General features: G+C 49.5%; 5 protein-coding genes across 5 annotated transcripts; 3 read left to right on the top strand and 2 right to left on the bottom strand.

Annotated features, from left to right (window-relative positions):
- Positions 1-2,147: 2,147 nt before the first annotated feature.
- On the top strand, positions 2,148-3,792 carry CCOS01_12834 (uncharacterized protein; the record flags this gene model as incomplete). The annotated part of the gene is made up of 3 exons (XM_060460981.1): positions 2,148-2,189; positions 2,270-2,449; positions 2,533-3,792. 3 exons carry the CDS (start codon positions 2,148-2,150, stop codon positions 3,790-3,792), a joined length of 1,482 nt encoding a protein of 493 aa, XP_060308183.1.
- A 405-nt stretch (positions 3,793-4,197) lies between these two features.
- CCOS01_12833 (gentisate 1,2-dioxygenase) lies at positions 4,198-5,356 on the bottom strand (the record flags this gene model as incomplete). Its single annotated transcript, XM_060460980.1, has 3 exons — positions 4,198-4,508; positions 4,575-5,009; positions 5,089-5,356. 3 exons carry the CDS (start codon positions 5,354-5,356, stop codon positions 4,198-4,200), a joined length of 1,014 nt encoding a protein of 337 aa, XP_060308182.1.
- Positions 5,357-5,888: 532 nt separating this feature from the next.
- Positions 5,889-8,754, top strand: CCOS01_12832 (fungal specific transcription factor domain-containing protein; the record flags this gene model as incomplete). The annotated part of the gene is made up of 6 exons (XM_060460979.1): positions 5,889-5,984; positions 6,117-6,217; positions 6,276-6,547; positions 6,630-7,142; positions 8,236-8,457; positions 8,513-8,754. The coding sequence occupies 6 exons, from the start codon at positions 5,889-5,891 to the stop codon at positions 8,752-8,754; spliced, it is 1,446 nt and encodes a 481-aa protein (XP_060308181.1).
- Positions 8,755-9,174: 420 nt separating this feature from the next.
- CCOS01_12831 (FAD binding domain-containing protein) lies at positions 9,175-10,957 on the bottom strand (the record flags this gene model as incomplete). The annotated part of the gene is made up of 5 exons (XM_060460978.1): positions 9,175-9,661; positions 9,724-9,888; positions 9,944-10,100; positions 10,166-10,520; positions 10,592-10,957. The coding sequence occupies 5 exons, from the start codon at positions 10,955-10,957 to the stop codon at positions 9,175-9,177; spliced, it is 1,530 nt and encodes a 509-aa protein (XP_060308180.1).
- A 578-nt stretch (positions 10,958-11,535) lies between these two features.
- Positions 11,536-12,534, top strand: CCOS01_12830 (uncharacterized protein; the record flags this gene model as incomplete). Its single annotated transcript, XM_060460977.1, has 3 exons — positions 11,536-11,812; positions 11,862-12,368; positions 12,428-12,534. 3 exons carry the CDS (start codon positions 11,536-11,538, stop codon positions 12,532-12,534), a joined length of 891 nt encoding a protein of 296 aa, XP_060308179.1.
- Between the last annotated feature and the right edge of the window lie 409 nt (positions 12,535-12,943).

The following is a 12,943-nucleotide window of genomic DNA, read 5'->3' as shown; positions in this document are numbered from 1 at the left end:
GAAGAAACCCCAAATTCACCCAAGAAAGAGGGGAAGGTGGTTACTTATACACCAAATTGGCCAGCGTAAGAACGGACATAGTCTTCTTGATTCAGTCCAGGCCCCGAGAACTAGCGGCAGCAAAGTTTTCTTGTCCGGCGCATTTCTTTGACTCCGACCCGGCTCTTCCTAACGTACACGGTCACGATACCGAGTCGTGGCCTCCGGAGCCCCACATCTCGGCACCGCTCAACGTACACGGTCGGGCCCCGCTTCGGTCGTGCTAGCTCCCGCTTCTTCTTAACGTTAGCGGTTAGCCGAGATAAACCCCGAAAGAGGGCCCCCGGCTATTTTCTACCTTAGCGGAAAGGAAACGTAACGAAAACTCAAATTGCATAAATGATTGCAAATTTCGTTATCACGGCTAGCGTTGGCGCTTTGAGCTGGACTTTCCCCAGAACCCCAGGAAAGGCCTTGGACCGTTCATCACTTGATTGGCTGCATTCATGGCGTTCCTCGGGATGACCTGCAACTTGTGTGAGACTCGAAAAGCTGCTCGCCTAGAGCAGCCGTAAGAATTTCAAAAGTGGCAGGCTGTTCCGATGAAGTTCATGATGCTCATGATCAAACTTTCAGCCCTTGGACATCTAGGGACAGCTGAGGAAATAAGGAAGCGTCTTCCTGGCGGGAGATGCCTCTTGTATGAGAACAAATGCAGGACATACTGTAGCAGAACCTTTTCAATCCTCACACTCAACTGGTCCCATTGTGATACAAGAAAAACTGCCATCATTCATATTTCACCACTCATAATTACCATCGAACTACCAGATTTTTAACACCCAATCCTCGATACTCTCTATCAGAGTCTCCATATTCTCCACAGCAGCTTTCCCTACCAAGCCTGATAGCTCACCATGTGACGCCTCATAAAGTCTCAGAATACTCAACATAACAGCCGGTCTGTTCCTTGACTCTAGGAAGAACCTGATGGTGTGTAAAATACATTAGACAAGAAATCATTGAACATGGTTGAAGTCCGTTTGAATTACAATCATTGAAGAGAGGTACGTTGAGCCACAGAAGCGTCAACTCATGCATTCAAGCTTGAAGCCATTCGGGAACTGCTACCTGAATCCTTATGTCATACCTCACATCGCTTCCTCTGCGATGAAACCCAATTCGTTGCCTAACTTTCTCTTTGCCATATCATGATAAGTTAAAGGACCAAGTTCTCAGTGAAGAGGGAACAGAACCCATTTGGCGGCTAGAAGCGTCTAACTTTTGCAATATTGTCGATTTGTCCTCAATTACTAGGAATCCTCGACCAATTCGACTCAATAAAGTTATCTTGACTTTAAGAAGCCCTTTTACTTACCGCTTTCTGATGGGGGCTGATGGATTGGAAAAGGATGAATAAAGAAGTTCCAGGCTACGTACAGGTAGGTTCCATTGAGACTCTAGGCTTCACAATGTAGGAGCACCTCAATACTGCAACCAAGCCATGTTGATATTGTGACTCCGCTTCATCGCGGAGATAGGAGATCCTGATACTTGTCAGGCTCGTGTTCCAGCAAAGCATGACGATGAGATCTTAAATTAATGTACTTATTACTGATGCATAGTTAACAAGCTTCCTGGTAGCGTGCCATCGCTCAGCATAGCCTTGGTGGTGTTTGGATTTGCTTACGAGCGACCAACTGACTCGATCGGCTGACGTGCCAGACACGGCTGTGTCGCAATGCTTAGCCTGAGTCAACGTCAGTCCTCGATATATGCTTCATACTGCGCGCGGCGAGTCTCTAACAAGACCCGCTTCCCCCGCTTGACCCCGAGATCACGGAAGCAGACCATCGTCACCCGGTCTCCAATATGGACGCGGGCCGCTGCGGATGCGGGGTAGTATCCGGGGTTATGACAGTTCTCCGCGGACGCATACCCTTAGGTTTATCTCCCCGAATGACTCGCTAGACCAATGGCACGCTACGCGTTGGTAAAGTTGGTCTTGTAATGAAAGACGTGATCTGTAAAGGGGTGGGCTGGAGTAGATAGGACAAGGCGGAGCCGGTATTGAGCGGAAATTGCGAAAACCCATATATGCATTTGTCTAGATTATCGAACTAGACTTTGAAAAATCAACTCATATCGTACGTCCAAAATCAGCAGACATGTCGACATCGAATGATTCCGCGATGCAGTCGAGCGTCTTGGTAAGTGTTGCCGGTGTCCTCAAGTTCAAGGATGTCACAATATCATAGGCTTTGAAGACTAATCTCTAACTACTCGATAGGGATGGCCACTTTCGTGGAGAATCTGGATTCTCCTGAACGTTAGCTTCTACAACCTTTTGGGAAATGCCTTTGCTGCAGGCGCTCCTCCGCTGTTTTCGCGCATTATTGCAGAGCTTCATTGCACTTCGGAAGAGGCCTCCCAGCTCTCTACCTATGTGCTTTTGACTCTTGGCCTCTCGGTAAGCCTGATTTAAAATGAGAACATTCACCGTTTTGACATATGTTTCTTGAGAGACACGAACTAACTGACCTTCAACTCTAGAACATCTTCGCCCTCCCTGCCGCATCTCTCATTGGTAAACGATACACGATTCTAATATCGCTCGTCATGTTCTTTGTCTTCTGCCTTTGGTCAGGGGAAGCAACAACATTCAATAACCTGCGAACTTCAAGGATTCTCGGCGGGCTCGCTGGCGGGCTTGTTGAGGCATTGGGGCCCAGCTTCGTAGAAGAGGCATTCCCAAACAAGCAATTAGCAAGCGCAATGGTTGTCTATGTTGGACTCCTTGCTGCGGGCTCATCTGTCGGACCGATCATTTCCGGTCTTGTCGCGGATGGTACTGGAGATTGGAGATGGTACTTCCGTATCCTCTCGGCCCTGATCTTCATCACGTTTGTCGGATCACTGATCATGCTCCCGGAAACACGCGCGGACTCGCCAAAGACGGCTGAAGTTGAGCTCAACCCCGTTATTACTGAAGATAACCCCAAAGGTCTGCCCTTGAGCCCTACCTACGCCGAAGTTGAAAACGCCAACCAGCAAGGCTTTGCAGGGCCCAGAGAACTCGGAAAACAATGGAGACTGCGCTCATTCTCAACAGCATATGTCGACATGGACTGGAAGCTCGCCGCCTCAAGCCTCTTCCAGCCTCTTGAACTTCTAGGCGCGCCCCAGGTTATTGTCACAACTTTGGTCTTTGGTCTCACCATTGGCTGGACCGTTCTGGTATCTATCTTGCTCTCGGTGGTATACAGTCCCCCGCCCCTACTCTGGGGTGCCCGAGATGTCGGTCTGCTTAGTGTTGGCCCATTGGTCGGTCTTCTGATTGGTCTTCCGATCGGAGGCGCATTGGCTGATTACCTATTCAACCGAGATACACGTCGCAATGGTGGAAAACAAGATCCAGCTTCGAGATTGCCTGCTGTGATTATCGGAGGTCTAATCAGCCCAGCTGGATGTTTGGTCATTGGGTACGGTCTTGCATCACCGGAGAAGTGGGCGCAAGTCAGCGTTGGCTATGGCATGCTTGCCACAGGTCTGACTTGCTCGGCGAATGTGTTACTGACGTACGCTGTTGACACCATGCCACCTAGAGCAAGCCACATCGGAGTGCTGGTGAATTTGATCAAGAACTCTGTCGGCTTCGGAGTTTCTTACGCGGCCACAAGCTGGATGGCACAGGCGGGACCCGTCGCTCAGTTTGGTACGATGGCGGGAATTCTCTGGGCGGTGTACTTATTGGTGATCCCCCTCTACTTCTTCAGTGAAACAGTCATTCGTAAGACTGCATTTCTCGCTTAGACTGAGAGGGTAGTCTTAGACGGGACAGGGGTAGTGCAGTTGGTGTAGAAACGCCAGCGTACGAATCCCGTCTATCATTCTTCTCTGGCAGCAAATAAGAACATTCGGGCTCTCGACTACTAGAGCCCTGTTACAATTAAGAATCCATAATGAGTTCGAAAGTTTTATATTCAATTGAGATGGACGATATCTTGGAGTGATTTAACATTATCAATGATTGTCACAAAACACTTGCACCAAGCGACGGTACCTGAATCATGCTCCGGCGCGAAGAATCAACCGTCTGTAAGTTTGCAAACTCTGTCCTAGACCCCGAATTCTAGGTAAGTACACTTGCCGCAGTAAAAGATGTTTCATTCAGTTTGCCTACTTAGTCTACACGTGAATGGTCCAGCGTACAATCGTTCACTTCGACACGAGACATTCCACATCCATGTCAGCTGAGCGGTAGAATCCCAGACTTTTCAGCATAGGCATGTCATCAAAACGGTACAGGTATACATCTGTCTTCAGACCCTCGTCCGCGAAATGCTGGTAAGGATACCAGGATGGAATGCAGAAGGTATCACCCTTGTTCCAAACAAGTTCTGTATCACCGATACGAGAGCGCCCAGATCCCTCGACGACATGATAAACAGATGATGCGGTCTCCTGAACCAGAGAGGACTTGGCACCGGAGGTCAAGCGGGCTGCACGACCACCTAAAACCTTGCTGACTGGAGCGTTGCACAAGTCAGTCCAAGTTCCAACAATTATAATGAGGCAGAACGGGAATTAAGTACCTTCAGATCCATCTGCACGGAGATAACTTTGTGTAGCATATTGTCCTTCCTCGGCGTCAAGTGCTGCTTTCATCCGACTCCATGGGAAGACAATGGGCGACTGGGATGTATCAACATTGTCTGCTGGGTATCGTGGAGATGAGAAATGCTCGACGAAATGAACAGGGAAGTGGGTAAAGTTGGGCAAATCTAAGCCGTCAAGCCAGATCATCGGGCCAGACCCATCCTTTCCATGGTCATGCCAATTCCAAGTGGGGGTCAAGATTACATCTCCCCGGTTCATCTGGATGCGCTTTCCATGAACGGCAGTGAAGCCGCCATTGCCCTCAATGATGAAGCGCATAGCAAAAGCCGTGTGCCGATGCGCCGGTGCCGTCTCATTGGGCATGACCAGTTGCAGCCCAGCGTAAAGAGTGTCAGTCGTGAATGGAGCATCTGGGGTTCTGAGTCAGGAACAGATCTAATGATTAGAAGTAATAACAGATCTGAAGCTCCATCGGTGCAGGCTGCGTACCTCTGGAAGGGTTGACGAGCATAAGCACCCGACGCTCAGCTTGCTTTTCGGTAACAAGCTGACCCGCTTGCAAGAGAGTGGGTTGAATTTCAGAATACTTCCAAAGATGGGGTGTGCACCGTGGATTGGGCAGAGGGGGGTTTAGTTTGGTCATTTGCAGCCACAAAGGCTTTGTGTGGTTGGCCTCGGCGGCGCGCAACATCGTTGCGGTGTGGTCTTCAGCCGGCTCGGCTTGGTGCGAAGTTTCTGTGACGGTCGTTGAAGACATGGCTAGTTCTCGGATTGTCAGGATGATACGACGTTGAGTTGCTCGAGTGAAGTGGTAAGGTATTGATTGACTACTTTTACTCTTCTTGAATGATGCTTAGATACAGTAGCGACATTTCAGTGTTGACGAGATGTGTTTATGACTTGATCAAAAACACATGATTTCCGGGTGTTTGCCGAACTCTCATCCCGTATGAAGACCAACCGCGTTTCGCCAATACTGTCGACGTGACGGTGAGTTACAAAGCGAACACAGGTGTGCTCGGGGATTTAAGCTGTTGGCCGAAAGAGCATGGTCGGAGGCTCAGCAAAGACACCAACCACAACGCTAACCGTACGCGATTTGTCGTAGCACAGCCTCTCTGCGTTAGGCGTACAGCACTTAGAGTTCGGTGCTCTTCCCTAACTCCCCGCCCTCCCCTTTCAACTACACCGGGGACTTGATCATCTTTCTCTCTAAATCCCCGCCTCTACCAGTCTCTGCCCTATCGTGCCGCACAACTTGTAAGCTGTATGAAGACTTTCCTCGGGAAATGGAGAACAGCACTCCCGGGCCAACAGGCGCGTCGACTCGGAAGCGGAAGCGTATCCCGATTGCTTGCAGCTCCTGCCGTGCTCGGAAGTCGAGGGTGAGTGCGAGATTCTCGGACTACCACGCTGGTGGGAGCCAGTATTGGCAGTTTTCGCCTGAACGGGATTTTTCCGCCCAGCAGGTGCCACTGGCTGTCCAAGAAGACTAATCAGAATACACTCTCGAAAAGTGTGATGGTGTTAGGCCTCAGTGCTCCGCTTGCGTCGAACAAGGTATCGAATGTATCTACGCAGCCAACTCTGGTGGGAGCAATGCGCTGGTACCGAAACAGTATGTTTAGTGGAACTTTATGCAGAGTCTTTCAAGACTTATCTTACTCTGTGAATAGATATCTCGAACAAGTTGAACACCGCTTAGCCGATGTCGAAGAAGAAATCAGTCGACTGAAAAGACTTATACCCGCCTCGTTTCTACAAGGAAAGCAACACGTCCTCTTTCCACGTAGTGTTTCTGGCCGTACCGACGACATTTCGGAAGTCAACTACCCCGAGGAGTCACTGAATGTTGAGGATGGAAGCGTCACGCAGGGGATCACCCCCGACGCGACAGACGGTGTTGGTACTATTGAATTTACCACAGACGAGTCTTGGGCGTATTTCGGTATGACACAATAAACTAGGCTTCACGGCCATGGGCCTCGATGTTCCCTTTATACCTGCTGATTCTATCATCAATCATTCAGGGCCGTCATCCAATATTGCCTTCACGAGAATTATTCGCCGCACGCTCGACCACTTATTGAATAAGACCCAAAAAGATGAGCGCGGAGATGCATCCTCGACACCTGCAAAACATGCACAACAACACATCCTGGCTGTCTCGAGATCTCAGTCACCAGTCACTGATTCCTTCGACTCAAGGAAACTCGAAAAGCCATCCGAGGCATTGCGTTTGCCACTCGAAGAAGAGGTCATCAATCTTGTGCGCCAATTCTTCCGTGACACAGGTCTCCTATTTCCTTATATACACGAAGAAAGTTTCTGGAAAGCGTACGCTCAGTACCGAGAAACGGGCATGCAAAATGCGAAAACCGCTTGGCTTGCACTATTGCACATGGTTTTGGCCATGGCAACGAGTACCATGAACGCTACAGGTGTCGGTTTGAGCGATCGACAGGCAATTTCAGAGGTTCATTACCGGCGCGCCAAAGCCCTCTCTATGACTGAGATGATGACAGGGGCCAACGTAGAAGCAGGTACTGCTGCAGTCCCTTCCCTTCCATCTTCAGTGTCTGCTATATCTTCCTAGTACGTGCTAGTTCCTTTAGCTGACCTCAAATCTCTCAAGTCCAGGCCATGCTCCTGATGTCACAGTACCTTCAAGGCAGCCAACGGTCTATACAGACATGGGCAATACACGGGCTCGCTGTGAAAGCTGCACTCGAGTTAGGGTTTCATTCCGAATTGGCTCTTCAAAGATTCGAACCACTCGAGAGAGAAATAAGAATACGCACTTGGTATGGATGTGTCGTACTCGATAGGCAAGTAGCATATTCGGTGGATCTAGAAGCCCGTCGAAGGAACTATGTCTAACAAGATCACTATCGGGATATAGAACACTGAGTATGACCTTCGGCCGGCCGCCCATTGTTCCGCAAAACTATATTCGAACACCGTTGCCAAGACATTTCATTTCCCATCAAAGAACTTCCGATATCTCGAGATGGTCTAACGAGGAAGAGAGCACTATGTTTTGGAACGCATCAATGTTTGACTACCACAAAGCCTCCCCTTGCCTAATGTTGACTAATAACCGTCTACCTAGCACGCTTTACGGTGTGACCGCCGCCGTGATTGACGATCTATACGAAAGCAATATCGGGTCAATATCTGCCATTCCGTTAACAAACACCGTGGCTAGTGTGATACAGATTGGACAGAAATTGGCTGATTGGCAGGCATCTTTACCTCTATCGATGCAACTTGTAGAGCCGAGTGAAGTCGCCAGCCCTGAGGGGAAGTTGATGTTACTGAAGTTCCGAGTGATACTGACACTTCGGTATCATAATTTGCAACTCCTGTCGCATCGCCCAATACTAGACCGCTGTCTACAATCATTCGATGGAAGCCCTCAGTCTCTCCAGGAAGCAGCCACGCTGCAACAGGCGTGGCATCTTAGTAGAACAGTATGCCTGCGGTCGGCGGAAGCTATCATTCGCTTAGTTGAAGCCTGCAAACTTGCGAATGATGTCCAGCCTACCGTTTCATTCCTTGGAGCATGGTGGTTTAGCCTGTACTTCAGTAAGTTTGGCCTGCTACCTGGAAGGATGCCAGCTAATCTCACAAAAGCCTTCAATGCCTCTTTGACTATTGTTGCGACAAAGCTGGTCGAAGATAGCTATGGGTCTATGCCTTTTGATCAAGGATATACAAATACCGCTATACGGCTTGACGATATTCTAAAGAGTGCAGTCAGTTGCATTACGCGATTGGATATCCAGAACCCCATGGTAGAGAAGTGCGCAAAGTTCACCGCGACCTTGATCTTCATGATTCAAAGTTTGCAAATGAGTACGTGATCGAATTTGTTTACAATATATTCCTACAGAGACTAACCTCAGCAAAGCTCCGGGTCGGGACGATATCGCTCGTGAAGTGGGAGGGATGAGGCCAAGCCACGCAATTCCCTCGAATGGAGGTGAGAACGCGCAAAGCACGCATATATCGGCGAATAGCGGAATGGATGACGCCTTTTCTAACCTGATGAACTATCTCCCACCCAACTTCAACGATTTCCCCAACACTGGTGCAAACTTCTCCATGTCTGAGTTAATGGATGATTTTACTACAGGGGACTTATTTTGGTAGGCGCTAGACACTAGATTTCGGTCACTACATGTAGGAATAAGAGAACTGTTGTTGTTTAATCGAAGCTGCCCAACTTATAATTTTTCAGGGCTGAATAAGAGTCTTTGCTCATGACGGAAAGTTATCTTAGTGGGGGGTTTACGAGGCATGCTTCGAGAATACATCTTGCATCTAAATTTCGTCGATACAGATATGGACTACTATCTCCTTGGACCAATTCAACGAACAGCTTGTCATCCACTATCTTAACTGTTACGACCTTCTGCGAGGTATCCCATGATGGTCTGCAAAATGGAACGCCATGTAACATATCCTCTTAATGGGTTCTAACATTAAACTCTCAAACTTTCTCCGTCTAGCTAATCGACTAGATCTTTCCACAATCTATTGGAACCTGCAATCATATCGATATCAATATTCTTACGCCTCACTCTCCTGTTTCCATTTCTCCAACATCCTATCCTCGGCGTCGTATCCATAAGCCCACGATTGAGTGAGGGGGTCGGACCACTGATTTGGGCTGCTCGCAAACTTGCGACCCTCAACTTCGGGACGCATCGCCTCATCTCGAGCCTTCTGTTCGGGGCCATCCTTGAAATGCCATAGCAGGGCATTCACCATGCTGGCCTCCTGCATCATTGAGGTGCGTGATTTCCTTTCTCCCTGAAACACTTGAAGCGCAAGACCGAGCTGTTCACGATTCTGAATATTGTTGAGGGCCACAGCCAGAGCGGCACCGTCTTCAACCGCCATGGCTGCCCCCTGCGACATGTAGGGGAGCATTGCATGGGCTGCATCGCCGAGGATAACAAGACGCTCGGAATCCGCGACCCAATTATCCAACGGGACGCCAGCCATCAAGGGCCACTTGATTGTGGTGTCAATCAGTTCGATGATCTTGGTGAGCCTACGATATGTCAACAAGTTGAGCAAATATGTTTTGAAAACAAACGGGCACTGGGGTCATACTGTGAGTCCCAACCCCGGAATTCTGCTCTCATCTCTCCCAGAATTTCGGCTTGAGTCTTTTGTTCCCACGTTGAAGGATCCCTCGAGTCCCTGTGAGATAGCACCATGTTGAAGGATTCGCCGGCAGCAATAGTGTAAGTCATGACGTGACGATCTTCGCCAATCCTATGGAGCATGTTAGACCGCCATCTCCGACATACTTGATCGTATATGAACTCACCAGACGTGCAATCCAGGCTTCTCAAGGATCCAGGCAATTTCTGGAATCCTTCTCATCTTACTGACATCTACTGTGGCTCGGTAGACTGCAAAGCCAGTGTAGTTCGTTGCCCCAACTTGGTTGGAGGGAAGCAGACTTCTAGCTACCGACTTGACGCCTACGTCGCAAGGGGATATTAGCCGAGATCAAGACCGCATCTAATAACATGAAGGAGGTGCTCACCATCGGCAGCAACAATGAGATCAGCTGAAAAAGTCTCGCCGCTAGCCAGAGTCGCACTTGGTAGGTGAGGGTTATAGCCAGCGACCCTGCTATCCAAGCGAACCGCAACCCCAAGGTCCTTGGCCCGCTGATAGAGAGCAGAGTGGAGGTGAGCACGATGTGCGACGTAGTATGGTGCTCCGCAGAGCTCGATAAATGTTCCAGAGAGATCAGTAAAGCCAATACGATGGCCATTCTCCCAGCGACGGAACGAGATGCCGTCAGGCCGTACTGCCTGCTCTGCCATGATATCCATCACCCCCCATCTTTGAAGGAGCTTGCTGGAGTTTGGCGGAATCTGGATGCCGGCGCCAACCTATAATTAGTGGTCAGATGGCCCAAGAGGCTCCGATTGACATCGTATGGATGGGTTTCAGGCAAGCTTACCTCTGATAATTGAGCGGCCTGTTCCAAGACAGTAACATGATGGCCACTTCTCGCCAGAGCAACTGCGGTTGCAAGCCCGCCAAGACCAGCTCCGATAATGAGGATATCAAGAGCAATCAGCGTTGATGGGTTGCTCTCTGATATCTTCCCATCCTTTTCGAAGTTCAGGCCTCGAAGAAAGTTGAGGCTATTGGAGGGATAAGACGTGGAAAGCGGCTTACGATGGCCAGCTAGCCCGTTATGCTGTTTACTGTGCAACTCATCGCCGACGTGACCTTTTGTCCGCTCATTCTCGTTATGTGACTTGTGAGACCGAACGAATAGGTCCTGCGAGACAGGCTGAATTACTTTGGTAGCAGCGGGCATTTTGGAAAAAGTTGAAACCGAGGGAATGTGGAGTCGGAGACTAGATAGAAAGATCGTCTACAACTTGAAGCGTTACCGTGTTACCTCATTAGGAATTTGTGATCAAACCCTTGGTTCATATGAAAGAGGTCCTTCATTGTTTCGTGGCCACAAGACCAGGTAACGGATGCGTCCCGCGCCCATTGCCGTGGATTGAGCGTCGTGAACACCCTGGTAAACTAAGCCTTAACTCCCCGGATCCCCGCATTCAGTGACCCCCACAACCTCCGCGCTGCAGCGATGCCCTGTCGAGAGGTCGTCGGAATCGACCCGCAAGTCGGATGCATTATCCCAAGGTCACTTTCGACGGCCTGCGATGTGTATCTCTTAGCGGGGAGATGTCACTATCCCCGATTCCATGCCGTTATCAAGCGGCTTGTGTGACGGCAGTCATCACTGCCAACAGTCGAAGGGCCTGCGGGGTGGCGTGATATCGTGGTGACAAAAGCGAGATGATATTCAGTTCATACATTGACAAGGTTTCCTAAAGTACTTCTACACTACCTTTACTCACGCTGTCTACTCGCCAAACCACCATAATGTCGGTATCGTGGCAGAGACTCATTCGTTTTGCTGCAAGCGATGGGCGAATCCTCCGAGGAGAGCCCATCCTCCCTCATGAGGGATTCGACCTGGGAAACACTACCGAGGAGACAAGTTTGAAGGCAAGAGTTATCGAGGGCTCTGACATATATGACACCTCAGGGAAGACCAAGGTCACCGATGAGGTTGTTGTAGTGAAGAAGCTTCTCGGCCCTTTAGCGCAAGAGGATGTGCCTATTCTCCGATGTGTAGGGCTGAACTATGCAACGCACAGTAAGTCAAACGCACTGCATGATAAGCTAGATACTAACCACGTTCTCAGTCAGAGAGGCCGGCCGCAAGCCGCCGCCGTTCCCTTTCATCTTTTTCAAACCCAACACAACTGTTCTGGACCATGACGCAGATGTAATCATTCCCAATATCTGCCAGGATGACCAGGCCGACTACGAAGGCGAGTTATGTCTTGTTATCGGAAAAGACGCCAAGGATGTATCTGTGTCAGATGCGTTGAATTATGTTGCTGCGTACACTTGTGGCAACGACATCTCATCAAGGAAACTCCAACGTGATGCTGCGTTTGCAGGGAACGTGCCACAGTGGGGGTTCTCCAAGGGATTTGACACGTTTGCACCTTTGGGACCCTGTCTCGTTCGACCTGATCTTGTTGGGGACCCCAAATCGCTTCACCTTGAGACAAAGGTTGATGGCGAAGTGAGGCAAACTGAGGGCGTTGATGATCTTCTGTTCGATTGTGCCTACATTATTTCCTATCTATCCTCTGGGACTACACTGCAGAAGGGCTCGGTGATTATGACGGGTACACCAGGAGGTAAGATTCCAGCGCCCACCCGTTGATCGTTCCTTGTACTGACTGAAGGGCATGGAAAGGCGTTGGCGCGGGTTTCAAGCCCCCAAAATGGCTTGCTCCTGGAAATAAGATGGAAGTCACTATCACCAATATCGGGACGCTAAAGAACGGCGTCAAGTTCGCATAGATCTCGCAAGGTTTAGCTTGGAAATGGGCTAATTGAAGGCGGGGAGGCAGGATAATTTTTCATCAAACTCGATGTTGCTGCTCTTCGTCCGAATGAGGGGCTTTCTCTGTCATTAGAGTAGCTCGCAAGTTAACAGTGCTACTGTTCCACAAACATTGATGGCCCGACAGACTCACAGAAAGAAAAGAATAAGCAGTGTAAGCTTTCAGTGCCAAAGAGCCAGCTCCAAATGGCCTGAATCCCGCGCTAGTCGGGCTATTTCTTAGCGAGTGGCGGGTAAGACCTAGCCTTTCAGCTTGCCCAGGCAGCTACTTTAAAGATGTTTCGCAGCGTGAATGATCAAACCGTGCTTGGGTGATCTACGCCAACTTGGGGTAGTGCTTATGACACAAATTCACACTTAGGCGCC

Source organism: Colletotrichum costaricense (assembly GCF_030867565.1).
Source record: "Colletotrichum costaricense strain IMI 309622 chromosome Unknown Scaffold_16.1, whole genome shotgun sequence".
NCBI lineage: Eukaryota > Fungi > Ascomycota > Sordariomycetes > Glomerellales > Glomerellaceae > Colletotrichum > Colletotrichum costaricense.
This window is presented reverse-complemented; position numbering and strand designations above follow the sequence as displayed.